This window comes from Phlebotomus papatasi, chromosome 3, assembly GCF_024763615.1.
Source record: "Phlebotomus papatasi isolate M1 chromosome 3, Ppap_2.1, whole genome shotgun sequence".
NCBI classification, from domain to species: domain Eukaryota; kingdom Metazoa; phylum Arthropoda; class Insecta; order Diptera; family Psychodidae; genus Phlebotomus; species Phlebotomus papatasi.
Genome location: NC_077224.1, coordinates 56,055,686 through 56,076,554, shown reverse-complemented (window position 1 = coordinate 56,076,554; position 20,869 = coordinate 56,055,686). Strand labels below are relative to the sequence as shown.

Below are 20,869 nucleotides of genomic sequence, written 5' to 3'. Positions count from 1 at the left end.
AAACTGAAAAAAACTTAACGAAAACTACACTGCTAGAAAATTCACGAATACGTTTGGATTTAATTTTCGTTATTTTGTCCTTACATTTTTTTTTTAAACCGGAAGCAGTATGGAAAAATGTTTATCTTTTGTATTAGAAGCCTTAATTTAAGAAAATAATTTTTAATTTTTCATTTTTATAAGTCTTTGGAATGAGATTGCTTGGTTATCGGAGTAATTTTACAGTGTAAAACGGTTAATTCGAGCCGGAAACGTCAGGCGGTTTTAGTGGAAAACCCGGAGTTTTGTGTTTTTTTCTCAGAAAAATCGTGGAAAAATGGCTGATGTGGAGGAAAACGACATCCAGGCAAGGCACAGGAAAGAGCGAAAGGATTTACAGGCCAAGATTCAGGAACTGAAGAAAACCTCGAAGAGTGACAAGAAGAAAAAGAAGGAGAGTCTGGAAGAGATTGCAAGGCTGGAAAGTGAGCTGGAAAAGAGGCATGCTGAGGAATTAAATGCTCTGAATCGGGAGCGAAAAGAGTCCGAGTCGACTGTTGAGGGTGATCATGACCATGAGGAAGGATCAGACAAAAAGAATCGCCAGTCCAAGGCTCAGAGGAGGCGAGAAAAGAAAGAGAAGGAGGAACGTGATCGGGAGGCTATGATTCTCGCCGCTGAGGCTATGAATATCAACACTGCCCGCCAGAAAGAGTATCTGGCTATTCTGCAACTTCTACAGGGCCGAAGCCTCACAATGCACGATATCCCTTCAGACGGGAATTGCCTTTACAACGCTGTTAATCACCAACTGAACATCACAGGCCGGAAAGTTTTCGACGTCTCCAGTCTCCGAAGTATGACTGCCGAGTACATCCTGGCCAACAAGGATTCCCTGTTGATGTACATGACCAACCCTGAAACGAACAATCCCCTCACAGATGCAGAATTTGAGAAATACTGCGATTCAGTGAAGAATACAGCCGCCTGGGGTGGTCAGATTGAGATCAAAGCTCTCTCCCACACCCTCCATGTACCCATTGAGGTCATCCAGGCCGAAGGACCACCCACAGTCCAGGGAGAAGAGGAATTCAAGGGGCCCAATCTCATTCTCACCTACCACAGACACATGTACAGCCTCGGAGAGCACTTCAACTCCACCAAATCCGCTCCTGAACCCACCCCGGACAATCTCGAGGACAACTAACTGCTATCGTGATGTTCTCAAGCAATTTCGCAGTGATTTTCTTATTACATTTTCTCATCGACATTACAACCACAGGAATCACTTGGAAAATACGTGAAATAAGTTACTGGAGGGATGATGGTGCATCTCCTCGTCTACTTCTGCTCCTCCTTGGTCTCTTCAGCATTCTGCTGACCCTTGTTGGGATCATCTGGCTTCATGGCCGGGAAGAAGAGAACCTCCTGGAAGGCAAACAAAATATCAATATCAACGATTTGCTAAGAATTCAAAGTTTACACGAAAAAAATATTTAAAAAAAAAGATCCTAAAAAGAATTTATAAAAAAGGTTTTTGTTTTGAGAGTTTTTTCTTTTAATATTTTGTAATATTTTTTTTTCTCTGAATCCTCATGAATATGTATCAATATGAAGAAGTATTTATTTGAATAAATAGACGCAGTTTTCTAATTTATCCACAAACATTCATTGATTTATTTAGGGTGGAAGGAACACCTATTAGCACTTTAACTCTTTCGCGTCCATAGGGTCATATATGACCCGGGGAAAAAAGTTTCTTTTTGGCTATTTACATTAATTGAAATCTAACTGGAGTCTTGAGAAAATGAGCCAAGAATCTTACATCCTTCTATTATGATGTCGTGCACGAACAGATAGATTTCAATTAATGTAAATACCCAAAAAAAACTTTTCCCCGAGTCATGACATTACCCTATGGACGCGAAAGAGTTAAGAACTTTTGTAACTTTACTCATTAATATTTTCTGTTTATAGAAAATTTTTGTTTTTAAAAAATTGAGGTATATTAACCCGGTGGAAGCCATAATCCCGAATTTTTAAAATCCTGAAAGGGATGAAATTATATGGGGGAAAATGTTTAGAATAATTTTCCAAGACACAGAAGATTTCCCTTTGCCTCCAGCAAGCGCGAGTGAAATCGCGGGAGTAGCTATGACACTTTTAAGAATTCGGGATTTTGGCTCTCGGGATTTTGGGCCCATTCGGGATTTTGGCTTTCGGGATTTTGACCGGGACCAATATTAACCCATTCCATACCATGGTATTATACATCATACGCAAATTGAGTGATTTTAAATGATTTATTCCAGGGCAATTGATATTCGAATTTCTGTCGGGAATGGATTTTTAGTTACAGTATACTCTCGCTAATTCGTCGCTTTTCAGATCGGGCTACTTTTTAATTCGGGCAGCGGTTACATTTGAAAAAAGTTTGTTGGCATTTTTCAAGATTGATTATGATTATCAAATGAAGCAAATATGCTCAAATTTGGCATGATTACGGTATTACCTTTATCTTATACTCGGTGGCACTAGGTGAAAATAATATAAAAAAATTGAAGAAATAAAACGAAAATTCGATAAACGGTGAGCAAAAAAAAAACTGTAAGAGAAATTAATCGTATAGTTCTTTTTTGTTCGCCGTTTATCGCATTTTCGTTTTATTTCTTAAATTTAAATCTTTTGCAAACAATTAAAGAAGAAAGCGCCCTAACTTAAGATTACTAAAGCTTCGAACATTTTATTCTATTCAATATAGTAAGGTGGGGTAACTGGATCGTTTTCCGAAGAGTGCTACTTAAACGCTTGTTTTTGGACTGATGAAATTCTTTTTTACTTTTTTCTAAATCCATAGAATTATTCACTGTTTCATTCAGAAACATAATATAAAAAAATTGTCAAAAATATTTTAAAAAAAAAATATAAAATAATGATAATACTGAAATAAGTCAGCATGCATTAACTGGGTCGCCTTTTCCCTAATTCACTTTTAATTAAAACTTTGGATATAAATTACTTTATTTTTACAAGGAAAAAACAATAAATGTTTTCAATCAACCAGCTGTAATTAGCGAAATCACTGCTAGAAAATTTTTAGTGAAGAACCCAGCTGGCACAAGATTGAAATGAGTCGATTACACTCACTTATTTAATGGATAAAAATATTATTTTTGCTTTTTCTCAAACTTGAATAGTTATATTCTGTTACCGTAGTGACTATATAACGGAAATAAAAATAAAAATATTATATCAAGTGCATTATCTAGTTAGCGTAGTCATAAACGATCCAGATAGCGAAGCGCCCGGATTAGCACACTTGATTGTATGTTTTTAATGAGTTTGATGGATTTTAATATTGTATTTTAATAGCTAGTATGATGCTTCAAATTTCCTGAAAAGATCCATGGGTCAAATCCATTTGGAACATAGAGAAAAGATAGAATTGCTTGAACTCATGATTTATGCTATACTTTAGAAGCACTTTCGCATGATTTACCGTATACTGGTTCTTAACCGATTAAAACCGATTCATAATTTATTCAAAAGATCGCCCAAAATAACTTAGGATATAACAAAATTTAGTTTCGGATAAAAAATAGTTACCGGTTATATAACCTGGTTCATTACCGGTTTAGAACCGATTGGAATCAGTTCAGGCTTGTCAGAAATTCCAAGACCTTTTCGACGAATTCAAATGTCATCATTCGATTAAAAAGTGCGCTATCTAGAGCCTTTTGTACCTTCGACCTTGAAAAACCTTTATTAGGAATGATTCAACGGTTTTTTCGTATAAGAACGAAATGTTCGCCTGGATAATCTTCAATTGAATTTTCGATTCAATTCAATTTATTTTCATCTCATTTTGTGTTTTTACCCCCCTTCCCATGCGTCCAACACCGTCTTAGCGTTGATTCCAGTCTCCAGGACTAAACGATGGAAACGTCCTTTCACAGACTATATATTACCTATTTGTTACAAAGTCATTGTTACAATTACATTGGGAATAGGCCAGACATAATAGAGAGAGGAGAAAAACGACTTCCGAGTCAAAAGGCTGTTTGGAAAAGTGGGTGCTATTTTACATAAAAAACTACAAAAAAAAATTAAACAAAATATCAGGAAGTATAAACTATTCAGACATTATTCAAAAATGAAAAAAAAAAAATCGCACGCTTCTTTTTCTTAGCAATCCCAAAAAGCATGATTTGGTACACTGAGAAAAAAAGAGGCTGCGATTAACTTTTTTTCGTCATAACTTTAACACTTTTTCGGTGTAAAAATATATCAACATTTTTTAATGTTAATTTTACACCTTTTAAGGGTAAAATTAACATGAAAGAAGGGTAACTTTAACCTACACCTGAAAAGGGTAATATTTACACCGATTTCGGATCAATACTGCAGGGTAAAATTAACATTTCCGGATTGTTATTTTAACTTTTTCGGATTTCTCTCAAGTGTAGTAACGGCCGGAAAGACAGACGGACAAATAGCGTGACATAATTTCTCAAAAATCGTTCGAAACGCAAAGACATGTTGAAAAAGGTGGTGAAAGCAGTGAGCCTTTCCCTAATTGCCAATGATGCGGGATTTTCTACCGTTTTCTTTTTTCAAATGGGGTATATTTTGAAGCCGGCGATAGACGCAAAATAAAGATTTGCTTTTTTAATATATTTTTTGATTTTCAATAGGCAATTCATGATCAATAATAGAGTAGGGGCCCAACAATTCTAATAAAAAGTGAAGCTATTTTTCACTTTCTCTGGTAAAAATGTTGCAGCCATTGCACCGCGACTTAAACAAATTTCCTCGTAGTTCTTGTATTATTTCGGCGAGCATTATGAAATATGTATTTTTAGATAGTTTTTAATGCACGTTTTCGAAATATATTAGACTGATAAGTTAATTCTCTTTAGGAAAAAACTTGCCAATAGCCTTCAGTGTCTCTATGCAAAAACGTATGGAAAAATCAAACTTGATTTTTAACCTGCAAAAGAAAAAAAGTAAATAAAAATCGAAACTTACCTTGATATTGTTGGAATCTGTAAGGAACATGGTGAGTCTGTCAATTCCCATGCCCCAACCTCCCGTCGGCGGCAGTCCATACTCCAGCGCCGTGCAGAAATTTTCATCGACCAGCTGAGCCTCATCATCTCCTGCCGCTTTGTCTGCTGCCTGCTGAGCAAATCTCTCCCTCTGGACCATGGGATCATTGAGTTCCGTGTAGGCATTGCAGATTTCCTTCTTCATCACAAACAGCTCAAAACGCTCCGTGAGTCCCTTCTGGGAACGGTGGTACTTAGCCAGGGGGCTCATAATTTGCGGATGATCGAGAATAAAGGTCGGATTGACACATTGTTCCTCCAGAAATTCCCCCACGAGCTTATCCAGCAGCCTGGAGGAAGTTCTCGGTGGTGGACATTCCACTTGATGTTTTTCACAGAGCCTACTGAGGAAATTATTGGCTTCTGGTGAATTGAGTTGATCAGCTGATGGGAATTTCTCCTTGAGCACCTCCTCCAGACTGGAAATCATGGACATTCGTCTAAATGGTGGCGTAAAATCAATTTCCACTTCAGGCCCCTCCAAGCCATCCGGATGGAACTTGACTTTGTACCCTCCAAAAATGGACTTTACCATACCCGCCACCATACTCTCTGTGATCGTAATCAGATCTTGGTAGTCCGCATATGCCATGTAAAATTCACACGTTGTAAATTCTGGATTGTGCGTGAGATCAATTCCTTCATTCCTAAACTGTCGCCCAATCTCATACACTCTGTCCAGACCACCCACAATCAGCATCTTGTGATACAATTCCGGTGCAATTCGCATAAATAGATCCATATTGAGTTCATTGTGATGCGTCACAAAGGGTTTGGCTGTAGCTCCGCCAGCAATCATATTCATCATGGGTGTCTCCACCTCCAGGAAACCCATTCCGTCCAGGAATTGTCTGATGTACGAGACAATCTTGGCGCGCGTGTAGAAGATCTGACGCACGCGATTGTTGAGGATTAGGTCAAGGTATCGCTGACGGAATCGAGTCTCCTTGTCCTTCAGTCCAAAATGCATATGAGGCAGCATATGGAGACATGGAGAGAGCAGTTGAAGCTGCAAAAAAAAGCGATAGAAGTCCGCTGAGCATGGAAAATCGGACATCTGGCGCGATCACGGCGATCGCGCTTCAGTGATTTGTTCCACTTCAAAATTGATTTTAAAGTGCGAAAAATAATTTTGGGTCATATTCAAGTTTAGCAACAAGTCTCCAATTGGACTACTTATTACTCCGGAAGAGTGGTAAGAAATGTTGACTTGCGATTTTCGACAAAGGTAGAATGTCTCTGTGCGTGGAAAAGTGGGATTTTTAATTTTTTATTTTCAGTGGCAGTCTTTGAATTTTTGTTACTTTTCGATAGCTCTTGGGTTTTTAATTTATTAGAGAACTCCAGGGGGTTTGAGGACAATTGGGGTATGATTTTCAGGTGTAGTTTTATTATAAATCAATTAGTTTATAATGAGTAGGGGTTTTTCCTGATGGAATAAATATAACATTTTCTAACATAAAACAAATTCAAAAAAAATATGGCTACGGGCTCTTACAGTCTCCTTTAAGACCTAGAACTTTTCCTACACCTTATTCCTTCCCTTTCCTCTCTTTCTTCTGGATTCCTATAAAAATTTAATCTCTTACATTTCGTCTAATTTCTTTCTGTTAAATAACTTACTTCTTTTGTATTTTTTATCCCTTTTTCACTTATTTAACTCTTCACTCTTCTCACGCATCTATTTCTGAGCTTAATGAGCTTCTTTTGAGCTTTTTCCCCTTTTCTATGTCCATTATTGCAGCTGCAATAATGAACATAGAATCTATGAATATTAATTCTATCTTACTTGACGTGCCTTTGTTTACTAATTCAAATTTAAGAAATTCACTGAACAGTCTCTAATTCCTAAATAGGGAGCAATTTTATAACTTTTGAGAGCCTAATACATTAATTATCTTTAATAATACAATCCTAAGTTAATTTTTTCCAAAAAAATGTTATTGATAAGGAAATAGAGCAGTTAAGCCATATGGCTAAGCCTTAGGTCTTAAGCCCGTATTATAACTGATGTGGCAGAAATTAGACAAAATCTTGACTATAAATCCAAAGAAAAAACTAACCAAGAACCACTGAAGAAGACTCTATAGGTGTCGAAAGCTCTGAAGAATTGTATGTTTCATTTTTGTATCGCATTCAATACATCGACACTCACCGGAAGGACATTCTGTCCTAAAGAAATAAGATACAGTCGAGTTCCTCAAATTTGAACTCCTCAAATTTGAACGACAGTTGAGTTCAAAATGTAAAATTTGAGGTTATGTGAAGAAAGTTTTGCGTGGAGTGCCATTTTTTCTGGTATTTCCTCAATATTATCGTTTTATATTAACTTCCGCAACATATTTCATTTATTTCACAATAAATTACATTGATATATTCTCTAAAGTTGTTTATCTTAATTTACGGAAAGTGCATTTCACATGAATTCCGTTACGTTTTTGAAAATATCGTTCAAATTTGAGGAGGAATCTATACCCCCCCAAATGTTCAAATTTGAGGAACTCTACTGTAGATCAGAAACGAATTCATAAAAATATCTAAAAATTGGCACAATTTTTGAAAAAGATCAACATACCCGTCTGACCAGGTAAGCGTGGATTATAGCCTCAATTAACCCCTATCTTTCATACCTTACTTTTAAGAACCTCCCATACAAAATACCCCTTACCAAATATATGTGAAGGACACTGTTTTGCGTTCATGGTGGTGAGCAGCGGAACTACGAAAATTATGTTGCCGGCCGTGTTGCTCAGCTGACAGTGACAATATGGAATATTTTCCAAATCATTTTATTTGTTTTGAAATTAATTCAAAGATTCTTAGTTATTTTGCGCGATTTGAGTGATTTTAATAATAATAATAAATATGCGACATTGTATTTCGGGTAGGGAAAAGTGTAGTGATTGTAGTGAAGCGATTATAACTCTAAAATACGTGTTTTTATTTCTTTTTCGTGGATATTTTTAGGAGACAATTTTTTATGCAGAGCTTTTTTTCTTTTTTAAAGTGTTAAATCGGTAATATCTATTAAATAAAACATATCATTATCATTGTGGCTTGTGCCGTTTGTATGATATTCGGAAGTGAAATCATGAGGTGCATTTGACAGTTTCACTCGCCCGCCATTGATGTACGTGGCAAAACCCAGCCCTTAAATCGAGCCTACCACTAAAGATCTTTCGGATGAGGCCTAAAAAAGTGCCTAATGCTGTGGTGTTAATTAATGGCTCAACGCTGGGAACCCTTACCCTGTGTCAGACGGGTATATAGTGATCCAACGAAAAAAAGTCGATCGAACACAACGATCTGATAAAAACATTGACAAATTCGTACAATTATTGCGAAAGATCGACAGATCAGAACAATCTTATGAACAGATCGAAAAACTGGCACAATTTTCGAGAAAGATGAACGTATTATTAAAATTCTGCTGAAACAAAGCGACAGATAACAACAATCTCATAGAAAGATCGACAAATTCGTACAATTTTCGCGTGAGATTGACAGATCAGAACGATAGCATAAAAATATCGACACATTATTACGATTATTGTGTAAGATCGACATATCACAATGATTTTCATGAGAACATCGGCAAATTCGTACGATTATTGCGTAAGATCGACAGATCAGAACAATCACATTAAAAGATCGACAAATCGGCACAATTTTTGCGAAAAATCAACACACGATCTGATGGTAAAAATCGTCAGTTCATAATTACAGTGGCCGCTCTCTAATCCGGATCGGCTTAATCCGGACGAGTTATCGACGGTCACATTTAAAATAATTTTGAAGTCATGTATGCATGTGTCTTCACCAATGAAAATGAATTATCCTTTGATGTTTTTTTTAAATAAATGAAGTATAATAGCATAGAATTCTCTAATTATGTCTTTTTAAACATTTTTAATTTTTTTTTTACTAATTCTACAAATAATCTTGTATTATATTTTCGAGACATTGAACAAATTCAAAAAATCCATCCGGATTACGGAGCGTACATCTGTCATATTGTCTCCCAATCATCCGGATTACAAAGCGGGCACTGTATCTCATAAAAAGATTGATATATTCGTACTATTATTGAGAAAGATCGACAGATCAGAATGATCTTATAAAAAATCGAAAAACTGGCACTATATTTGAGACGCTCAGAGCAGAAGTGGACTATCTTCGATAGCGACTTCTCAAGGGGTCTACACCAATACCTAGAGAGCGGAACGGGTTTAAAATCCCAAACAACCATTTTTTTCAGTGTTTCAGGTAGAATTTTAAACCACAACAATCTTTTTTTATAAAACGAAAACCAAACATTCTCCCTCATTTCTACAACTTCTAAAAAATTGTAACATTCAAAAAAAGACTATCCCTGGGATCTTTTTCTACAGAGTTTCTTAATCTTTTTCACCAAAACTGGACATATTCTGCTATGTCCATCTGCATGATCTACATGGTGACTATCCCTAGCACTCTTCTGGACAGGGAATACCCTTGTTTTTTGCTCATCCTTCTTCCAGAACTGGACGTATTTTGAGTCTATCCACATGGTGACTATCCCCAGCACTCTCCTGGACAGAGAGTTCCCTTGCTTTTTGTTCATCCTTCTTCCAGAACTGGACGGATTTTGAGTCTATCCACATGGTGACTATCCCCAGCACTCTCCTGGACAGGGAGTTCCCTTGCTTTTTGTTCATCCTTCTTCCAGAACTGGACGGATTTTGAGTCTATCCACATGGTGACTATCCCCAGCACTCTCCTGGACAGAGAGTTCCCTTGCTTTTTGTTCATCCTTCTTCCAGAACTGGACGTATTTTGAGTCCATCCACATGGTGACTATCCCCAGCACTCTCCTGGACAGGGAGTTCCCTTGCTTTTTGCTCATCCTTCTTCCAGAACTGGACGTATTTTGAGTCCATCCACATGGTGACTATCCCCAGCACTCTCCTGGACAGGGAGTTCCCTTGCTTTTTGCTCATCCTTCTTCCAGAACTGGACGGATTTTGAGTCCATCCACATGCTGATTATCCACAGCATTCTCCTGGACAGGGAGTTCCCTTGCTTTTTGCTCATCCTTCTTCCAGAACTGGACGGATTTTGAGTCTATCCACATGGTGACTATCCCCAGCACTCTCCTGGACAGGGAGTTCCCTTGCTTTTTGCTCATCCTTCTTCCAGAACTGGACGGATTTTGAGTCTATCCACATGGTGACTATCCCCAGCACTCTCCTGGACAGGGAGTTCCCTTGCTTTTTGCTCATCCTTCTTCCAGAACTGGACGGATTTTGAGTCTATCCACATGGTGACTATCCCCAGCACTCTCCTGGACAGGGAGTTCCCTTGCTTTTTGCTCATCCTTCTTCCAGAACTGGACGGATTTTGAGTCTATCCACATGGTGACTATCCCCAGCACTCTCCTGGACAGGGAGTTCCCTTGCTTTTTGCTCATCCTTCTTCCAGAACTGGACGTATTTTGAGTCCATCCACATGGTGACTATCCCCAGCACTCTCCTGGACAGGGAGTTCCCTTGCTCTTTGCTCACCCTCTTCCAGAACTGGACAGATTATGAGTCCATCCACATGGTGACTATCCACAGCATTCTCCTGGACAGGGAGTTCCCTTGCTTTTTGCTCATCCTTCTTCCAGAACTGGACGGAATTTTAGTCCATCTACATGGTGACTATCCCCAGCGTTCTTCTGGACAGGGAATTCTCTTGCTTTTTGCTCATCCTCTTCCAGAACTGGACAGATCTGAGTCCATCCACATAGTGACTATTCCCAGAATTCTTCTGGAAAGGGATTCCCTTACTTTTTGCTCATCCTCTAGAACTGGACGGATTCTAAGACCATCCACATGGTGACTATCACCAGAACTATTTCGGACAGAGAATTTTTCATCAGGTTTGGTGGTTTTTCTTAAAGGAATAGTTTTTGTTTCATGCTTTGAGCTTTTAAATTACGTTCGCCAAATTCACTGTATTTTGGTTTAAGGTAAATTTTCCAGCTAAGTAGGGCAGAATGTATTCCACAGATTTTAATATGAATTTTCATAAAAAAAAGCACATTTTGAAAAATTTTTGAAGAACTTATTGCGGAAATGATCTTGTCTTTTTACTAGTTATTGAAAATCAGAAAATAATCTAGATGAGGAAATGGATTAATGGGGAATTTTAAACGTCCTTTGTCATAGAATGTATTGTATTACAGAACAAATTATAGATTCTTAAAATTGCTGATAAAATTTTTGTTATGTTTATTGAATAATATGCTACAAGATTATGGTTGATTTCAGATTATTACCAGCGTGATAGTGTTATTTCAGGAATTTTATAAAAATTCCTGAAATTTAAAATTAATTAATTAATTTAAAATGTTATAAAAATAATTGATGTAGTAAAAATAACCTGAATAATGTGGCATTGAATAAACGAGCAGTAAAAAGTCAAATTTGGTCAGCAAAAAATTCGAAATGATCAGTAAAAAATTAAAAAATGGTCAGTAAAAAATAAAAAAAGGTCAGCAAAAAGTTTAGAAAGATCAGTAAAAAATTAAAAAAGAGCAGTACTTTATTAAAAGCGGTCAGTAAAAAATGAAAAGTGGTCAGCAAAAAATTAAACATGATCAGTAAAAAGTAAAAGATGATCAGTAAAAAACAAAGAGTGGTCAGTAAAAAATAAAAAGTGGTCAGTGAAAAATTTAAAATGAGCAGTAAAAATATTGAATTTGGTCAGCAAAAAATTAAAAATGATCAGTAAAAATATTTAAAAAAGCAGCAAAAAATAAAAAATGAGCAGTAAAAAATACAAAGTGGTCAGCAAAAAATTTAAAACGAGCAGTAGAAACATTCGAGATGATCAGTAAAAAGTTAAAAAGTGATCAGCAAAGAATTAAAAATGAGCAGCAAAAAATAAAAAATGGTCAGTAAAAAAACAAAAAGTGGTCAGCAAAAAATTAGAAAGTGATCAGTGAAAAATAAAATATGGTCAGTAAAAAATTAAAAATGAGCAGTAAAAAATAAAAAATGGTCAGCAAAAAATTAAAAGTGATCAGCAAAAAATTAAAAGTGATCAGTGAAAAATAAAATATGGTCAGTAAAAAAATTAAAAATGAACAGTAAAAAATTAAATTTGATCAGTAATAAATCAAAAGCGGTCAGCAAAAAATAAAAATTGGTCAGTAAAAAATAAAAAGTGATCAGCAAAAAATTAAAAGTGATCAATGAAAAATAAAATATGGTCAGTAAAAAAATAAAATTGAGCAGTAAAAAATAAAATTTGATCAGTAGAAAATAAAATGTTATCAATAGAAAATAAAAAGTGGTCAGTAAAAAATTAAAAATGGTCAGTAAAAAATTAAAAATGATCAGTAAAAAATAAAATTTGATCAGTAAAAAATGAAAAGTGATCACTAAAAAATAAAATGTGGTTAGTTAAAAATTTAAAATGGGCAGTAGAAAATAAAATTTGATTAGTAGAAAATGAAGTGGTCAGTAAAAAGTTCAATAAAAAACAAGAAGTGGTCAACAAGAAATTGAAAATATTCAATAAAGTAAAAAACTGGTCAGCAAAAATTAAAAATGTGCAGTTATAAATAACATGTGGTCAGAAAAAATAAAAAATGTACAATAAAAAATAAAAAGTGGTCAGTAAAAAATTAAAAAGGAGCAGTAAAAAATAAAAAATGGTCGTCAAAAAATAAAAAGTGGTCAGCAAAAAATTAAAAGTGGTCAGCAAAAAATTAAAAGTGATCTGCAAAAATAAAAAGTGATCAGTAAAAAATAAATTGAGATCAGCAAAAAATTAAGTGATCAGCAAAAAATAAAATATGGTCAGTAAACAAATTAAAAATGAGGAGTAAAAAATAAAATTTGATCAGTATAAAATCAAAAGTGGTCACAAGAAAATAAAAATTGGTCAATAAAAAAAATAAAAGTAAACAATAAAAAAATAAATGTGACCTGTAAAAAATTAAAAGTGATCAGTAAAAAATGAAATGTGGTCAGCAAAAAATTAAAAGAGATCAGTAAAAAATTAAGAGTGGTCAGTAAAAAATTAAAATTGGTCAGTAAAAAATTAAAATTGGTCAGTAAAAAATATAAATTGGTCAGCGAAGAATTAAGCCAGTGATAATCTTAAATCAGCTTATAGAGGTGCATTTCCTTCGGGATCGGGAATCTTCGTTTTTTCCATTTTGTTTTTTACACTTTTGTTTTTCCCGGTTTTTTCTTTGGAATCTTTGTCTTCCGTAACTTTTGTTTTTAAAAACTTTGTCTTTGGAAATCTTGTATTTCATACATTTTTCACAATTTTCATAAATACTGTCTGTAACACATTTTGCACAAGTATATTTTATACCTTTCCAAAAATTTCCTTTTTCTCAAAAAATTTCCATTTGCCCCAAAGGACGAAACTTAAAACTTCTCAAACCATAGAGAATTTCCCTTTGCCCCAAAGTACGAAACTAAAAACCTCCAAAAAACAGAAAATTTCCTTTTGCGCCGACAAACGATATTGATAATTTCCTAAAACACAGAAAATTTCCCTTTGCCCCGGCAGACGATACTGATAAGTTCCCAAAACACAGAAAATTTTCCTTTGCCCAAAATGACGAAACTAAAAATTTCGCAAAACAGAAAATTTCCCTTTGCCCTGAAGGCCGAAACTAAAAATCTCCCAAAAACAGAAAATTTCCTTTCGTCCTGATAGGCGATACTTTTAACATCCCAAAACACCCTTTTCCCAAAGGACGAGACTAAAAATTTCCCGAAATACAGAAATTCTCTTTGCCCTAAATGACGAAACTAAAAATTTCCCAAAACACAGAAAATTTTCCTTTATCCTGAAGGACGAAACTAAAAACTTCAAAGAACACCATTGTAATATCATTATTTTATTTAATAAAATATATTTGTTTAAAATTTATAAAAGACAAGATTTCCATAGAAAAAGTTTCCAAAAAACAAGGGTTACCGAAGAAAAAGATTCCAAAGACAAATTGGAAAAACAAAATGGAAAAAACAAAGACTCCGCAAACCCTTGGAAACTATGAGAGATATAGAGGCCTCATAATTTACACCCTATTAAAGTCTCCGTTAGGCTCAAGATGTGCGAAATTTCACTGGAAAATGAAGAAAATTACTGCTCATTTTTAAATTTTTACTGATCACTTTTTTATTTTTTATTGTCCATTTTTTATTTTTTCTGACCACATTTTATTTTTAACTGTACATTTTTAATTTTTGCTGACCAGTTTTTTACTTTATTGAATATTTTAAATTTCTTGTTGACCACTTCTTGTTTTTTATTGAACTTTTTACTGACCACTTCATTTTCTACTAATCAAATATTATTTTCTACTGCCCATTTTAAATTTTTAACTGACCACTTTTTATTTTTACTGATCACTTTTTATTTTTTACTGATCAAATTTTATTTTTTACTGATCATTTTTCAATTTTTTACTGACCATTTTTAATTTTTTACTGGCCACTTTTTATTTTTTATTGATAACATTTTATTTTCTACTGATCCAATTTTATTTTTCACTGCTCAATTTTAATTTTTTTACTGACCATATTTTGTTTTTCACTGATCACTCTTAATTTTTTGCTGATCACTTTTTATTTTTTACTGACCACTTTTTATTTTTTGCCGACCACTTTTGATTTTCTACTGATCAAATTTTATTTTTTACTGCTCATTTTTAATTTTTTACTGACAATATTTTATTTTTCACTGATCACTTTTAATTTTTTGCTGACCACTTTTAATGTTTTGCTAACCACTTTTTATTTTTTGCTGACCACTTTTGATTTTCCACTGATCAAATTTTTTTTTACTGCTCATTTTTAATTTTTTACTGACCATATTTTATTTTTCACTGATCACTTTCTAATTTTTTGCTGATCACTTTTTGTTTTTTACTGACCATTTTTTATTTTTTGCTGCTCATTTTTAATTCTCTGCTGATCACTTTTTAACTTTTTACTGATCATCTCGAATATTTCTACTGCTCGTTTTAAATTTTCTGCTGACCACTTTGTATTTTTTACTGCTCATTTTTAATTTTTTGCAGCTTTTTTAAATATTTTTACTGATCATTTTTAATTTTTTGCTGACCTAATTCAATATTTTTACTGCTCATTTTAAATTTTTCACTGACCACTTTTTATTTTTTACTGACCACTTTTTGTTTTTTACTGATCATCTTTTACTTTTTACTGATCATGTTTAATTTTTTGCTGACCACTTTTCATTTTTTACTGACCGCTTTTAATAAAGTACTGCTCTTTTTTAATTTTTTACTGATCTTCTTAAACTTTTTGCTGCCCTTTTTTTATTTTTTACTGACCATTTTTTTTTTATTTTTTATTGATCATTTCGAATTTTTTGCTGACCAAATTTGACTTTGACAAAATTTGTTCTGTAATACAATACTTTCCATGATAAAGGACGTTTAAAATTCCCCATTAATCCATTTCCTCATCTAGATTATTTTCTGATTTTCAATAACTAGTAAAAAGACAAGATCATTTCCGCAATAAGTTCTTCAAAAATTTTTCAAAATGTGCTTTTTTTTAATGAAAATTCATATTAAAATCTGTGGAATACATTCTACCCTACTTAGCAAGAAAATTTACCTTAAACCAAAATATAGTGAATTTGGCGAACGTAATTTAAAAGCTCAAAGCATGAAACAAAAACTATTCCTTTAAGAAAAACCACCAAACCTGATGAAAAATTCTCTGTCCGAAATAGTTCTGGTGATAGTCATCATGTGGATGGTCTTAGAATCTGTCCAGTTCTGGAAGAGGGATGAGCATAAAGCAAGAGAATTCCCTGTTCAGAAGAATGCTGTGGATAGTCACCATGTGGATAGACTCAAAATACGTCCAGTTCTGGAAGAAGGATGAGCAAAAAGCAAGGGAACTCTCTGTCCAGGAGAGTGCTGGGGATAGTCACCATGTGGATAGACTCAAAATCCGTCCAGTTCTGGAAGAAGGATGAACAAAAAGCAAGGGAACTCTCTGTCCAGGAGAGTGCTGGGGATAGTCACCATGTGGATAGACTCAAAATCCGTCCAGTTCTGGAAGAAGGATGAACAAAAAGCAAGGGAACTCTCTGTCCAGGAGAGTGCTGGGGATAGTCACCATGTGGATAGACTCAAAATCCGTCCAGTTCTGGAAGAAGGATGAACAAAAAGCAAGGGAACTCTCTGTCCAGGAGAGTGCTGGGGATAGTCACCATGTGGATAGACTCAAAATCCGTCCAGTTCTGGAAGAAGGATGAACAAAAAGCAAGGGAACTCCCTGTCCAGGAGAGTGCTGGGGATAGTCACCATGTGGATAGACTCAAAATCCGTCCAGTTCTGGAAGAAGGATGAGCAAAAAGCAAGGGAACTCCCTGTCCAGGAGAGTGCTGGGGATAGTCACCATGTGGATAGACTCAAAATCCGTCCAGTTCTGGAAGAAGGATGAGCAAAAAGCAAGGGAACTCCCTGTCCAGGAGAGTGCTGGGGATAGTCACCATGTGGATAGACTCAAAATCCGTCCAGTTCTGGAAGAAGGATGAAAAAAAGCAAGGGAACTCCCTGTCCAGGAGAGTGCTGGGGATAGTCACCATGTGGATAGACTCAAAATCCGTCCAGTTCTGGAAGAAGGATGAACAAAAAGCAAGGGAACTCTCTGTCCAGGAGAGTGCTGGGGATAGTCACCATGTGGATAGACTCAAAATCCGTCCAGTTCTGGAAGAAGGATGAACAAAAAGCAAGGGAACTCTCTGTCCAGGAGAGTGCTGGGGATAGTCACCATGTGGATAGACTCAAAATACGTCCAGTTCTGGAAGAAGGATGAGCAAAAAACAAGGGTATTCCCTGTCCAGAAGAGTGCTAGGGATAGTCACCATGTAGATCATGCAGATGGACATAGCAGAATATGTCCAGTTTTGGTGAAAAAGATTAAGAAACTCTGTAGAAAAAGATCCCAGGGATAGTCTTTTTTTGAATGTTACAATTTTTTAGAAGTTGTAGAAATGAGGGAGAATGTTTGGTTTTCGTTTTATAAAAAAAGATTGTTGTGGTTTAAAATTCTACCTGAAACACTGATAAAAATGGTTGTTTGGGATTTTGGACCCTTTCTGCTCTGAAATATTTTGATGTTCTCTTCAACTCTGAGAGAAATTTTTCACCCGTTCTTCTCTCAGCGTCTCATTTGTAAAAGATCAACATATAATTAAAGATCTGATGAAGAAAAACGACAGATCACAATGATCTCATAAAAAGATCAACATATTCTTTCGATTATTGTGCGAAATTTACAGATCGCAACGATCTATTAAAAAAGATCGACAAATTCGTACGATTATTGCGCAAAAGATCTCAGTGGCACAATAGGCAAGACCATTGGCTCTTGGATGGTGAGATCTTTGACTCGACTCTCACAGCTGTGAGTTCGATTCCCGTCCGGTTCAAGCAAATGAATGCCGAGAAAAAGACATTTTTCACTGTAATAAAACGTAATAAAATGCACCTCTTCTGTCCAAAGAAACCTTCAGGAGCATGGAAGAAGCATTTACCACGGGGACGGCGTTCCTGGGCGATCTACGATCAGCAGATTCTTCCAACATGAAGCACATTGCAATGTTTACATTGTAATACCAAATAAAATGTCACGATACGATAAATAATAATTACGCAAGATCGACAAACCAGAACAATGTCATAAAAATATAGAAAAATTTGCACAATTTTTACGGAATATCAACATATTATGATCTGATAGAAAAAATCGAAATCTTCACAGCGATCTCATAAAAAATGAACAAAACGTATGATTATTAAGAAAGACAGGCAGATTAGTATAATACCATAAAAAAAAATCGACAGAAGAGATTTTTGCGGAAAATTAATAGATTGGAATGATATTACGCAAAAATTGACAAATAGAGTACCACATACACCCTTTTCGTCAGGGGTGTGCAAGAACCGTTTGAAACCGAATAAATGTCAAAATAAGTTTGTTCAGTTAGCGTTTTATTGACGTACAAGTTTCATTTGACGTTTGTTCGGTTTCAAACGGTTCTTGTACACCTCTGCTTTTCGTCTTTTGCGATTAAACTTCGAACGAAGCAATTAACCCAAGTGAAGTGCCTGAAGTATTAAATACTATTAAGTATTATTTTTAAATCAATGTGAATGAATATCTAGGAGATAGAGCTGGAAATCTGTCTCATTAAGTTCACCTACACTAAGAAAAAACCTAAAAAGTTAAATCAACTCTATGGCAGAGTTGAATTAACTCTACGAATATCGATGTAATTTTTACTCTTTTTCGATGTAAAATTTCATCTCGACTGAAGTATATGCTTAAGATGTTTTCGTTTTAAGAATATATTTCAGTCAAGAAGATTTTCGTGTGACAAAGTTCATATGGAACATCAACTAGAAATATGCCTAACAGTGTTTCATAAGGACATGTGCGTGCATTATATATGATATTTCGCTCGGAACATAAAGAACTTGAGGTCAAGAAAATATTAATGATAAATAAAACATAAAATTGCAAAAAATAATTCATTTGCGATTTGAAAGAGTAATTTTAACTCTAAAAAAATTTTTTAACTCTTGAAACGAGTTATTTTAAAAATTACTCAAAAAGATCTTCGAAAACTAGATTTTAGCAATCAAATTTTTAATAAAATGCCAGAAAATATTCTTAATTTTTTTTTATCTAAAAGAAATTGAATGAAATAAATCTTCTTTATTTAAAAGAAAAAAACTTCATTTTTAAAGCTAACAAAAAAATAAAAAAAAGAAAGTAGGAAATACCCTCTAAAAACAGACAAAAAAATATAATTAAGTAGATGCTACTCGATCTGTTAAGTTTGTTATTATCGTAAAATATTTTAGACAGAAAAGACCCTCCAAGAAATGAGCTTCAATTTGCCGAAATCTCAATTTCTTTTTAATGGACCACACGATAAAAAAATTTAAAGCAGTAAAAACTTCCTTCTTTAAGTAGTTTCTTCCCAAAACAAAAAAAAATTGATACGGTTTTTTGATTCTAATGATTCTGAGTCATTGCAGTCACACATTGAATGATGCAATCGAGGTAGGCTATGTGCGCAAGTGTTCACGCATTGAAAGAGGTAAATCGCAGATTCCCAAGATAAAACAGTAGGCTTTGGAAAAATATTATTTTAGAACAAAAATTATTGCTGCATTCCTAATGTAAGTTTCTTGTTACATGAATACACCCCACAATATTCTAATTTGATAAGATTAGCCCGGTAATTTGAATAACTGATAAGGGATTTTTGATGCGAAATGCAAGCAAATCAAATCAAATGACCGTGAAATTGTCGATGTGGCTTACTTGTTTCGGTATGATGGATAATTCGCCCTTCTTGGTCTTTCCGGGATTGCCATTGACACCAATAATATCTCCCCTTTTGATCCGGGATGTAATATCAGCAAAAGCTTCCTCTGTCTCATAGAGTTTTGCATTGGCCATCACCTGAAGCTTCACACCTTCCCCTCGGAGGTCATAGAAAATGAGTTTAGCGCCAGATTCCCGGATGGCATGAACCCTTCCGGCCACAGAGATTAACTCATTTTCGTAGACTTCGCCGTCCGTGAGATGAGAGTAGTTCTCTATGAATTTCTCAAGAGAGCTCGTTACGACGTATTTGTGGGGATAGGGATGGGTTTCAGGGCGCTTCTTGAGCTCTGCAACAGCCGCTGTTCTCAACTTAAAGTATTCATTCGGAGAGATATCTTCTTCATTGATTTTCTCAGGCTTACTGACCACAGTTGCATTGGCCAGTTTTTCTGCCTTTTCAGCCTTCTCCTTGGCCTTCAGTTCCGCCTTCTGTCGGCGCTTGAGTTCACTGAAAATGGACAGGGGAGGGCAGAGAAATGGGAGAGGATTAGAATTGTCCGGAACGGATCCATAACCTCAAAATTACATGACTGGAGTCGTGGAAATCAATCTAGTGGGTGTCTTTTGCTTCCCAATTCTCGCCAAATTAATCAACTGTGTCCGGATGGTGAAAAAATTCACCAGGAGGCGCATCTCGACGGACACAGGTGAGTTGATTGACCACAAACACACGTGTCACGAAATTTAATGGAAAAAATGGTTATTCCAGCAAGAAAATGCCTTACTTCTTCGACAATTGTTCACCACCTTCGCTCATTGCTACACACTTTACCTACACAGTACAATAAGTTACTTAATAAATACGATTAATACGAGTTTCACGGAGAAATTCAACCTTATCTCATGCGTTTACCGAGAAAAACGCAACAAAAAGGGCAGGCGATTTTTTTTGCACCGCTCAAGCAAAATTCGTGCACTTTACTGTGGGACGTTCCACACTCGACGAACTTCGCGCGTATTCCATTAATTCCACAAAAATTGGCGCGCATTATTCCCGCCAAAATCCCCTAGCACCGTCTTACATCAAAATCCTCCTCTTTTCACTCAAAATAAAAACCTCCTCAAGCTCAATTGGCCTCCGTTGACTTCATTTTCTCAAATACACCCCCAAGATGACACATTCTACCACACAGAATGGAATTAATCCAAAAATTCTTCAGTACAAATCGCTCCAAATGTCGTGGAAAATCTTTTAAAATCCGCTCTATCCCATTCATGGTAAGGAAATTGAAGATAAAGCTCTCCCAGAGGTGAATCATTCCAGTGATAACAATTTTTTATTGTCTCTTGCGAAAAAAAAATTACACATTATTTGATGAATGACTTGCTATGAGGGAGAGTATA

The 20,869-nt window shown here is 35.2% G+C and overlaps 2 protein-coding genes and 1 long non-coding RNA gene across 6 annotated transcripts; 1 reads left to right on the top strand and 2 right to left on the bottom strand.

Annotated features, from left to right (window-relative positions):
- Nucleotides 1–228: 228 nt before the first annotated feature.
- LOC129806887 (deubiquitinase OTUD6B) lies at nucleotides 229–1,644 on the top strand. Its single transcript, XM_055855729.1, has one exon. It carries the CDS (start codon nucleotides 317–319, stop codon nucleotides 1,184–1,186), a length of 870 nt encoding a protein of 289 aa, XP_055711704.1. The 5' UTR covers nucleotides 229–316; the 3' UTR covers nucleotides 1,187–1,644.
- LOC129806886 (lysine--tRNA ligase) lies at nucleotides 1,201–20,464 on the bottom strand. 4 transcript variants are annotated; one of them, XM_055855728.1, is made up of 4 exons: nucleotides 20,251–20,464; nucleotides 19,460–19,973; nucleotides 5,008–6,096; nucleotides 1,201–1,407 (listed from the first exon to the last, which is right to left on the bottom strand). In XM_055855728.1, exons 1-4 carry the CDS (start codon nucleotides 20,280–20,282, stop codon nucleotides 1,321–1,323), a joined length of 1,722 nt encoding a protein of 573 aa, XP_055711703.1. In that variant the 5' UTR covers nucleotides 20,283–20,464; the 3' UTR covers nucleotides 1,201–1,320. The 4 variants fall into 4 exon arrangements, with proteins under 4 accessions (XP_055711703.1, XP_055711700.1, XP_055711699.1 ...); XM_055855725.1 differs by having other exon boundaries at nucleotides 20,052–20,448; XM_055855724.1 differs by lacking the exon at nucleotides 1,201–1,407 and having other exon boundaries at nucleotides 2,811–6,096; nucleotides 20,052–20,450.
- Nucleotides 13,255–15,950, bottom strand: LOC129806889 (uncharacterized). The gene is made up of 2 exons (XR_008752210.1): nucleotides 15,250–15,950; nucleotides 13,255–15,206 (listed from the first exon to the last, which is right to left on the bottom strand). It is a non-coding gene; the product is annotated as an uncharacterized LOC129806889 (long non-coding RNA).
- Nucleotides 20,465–20,869: the final 405 nt, after the last annotated feature.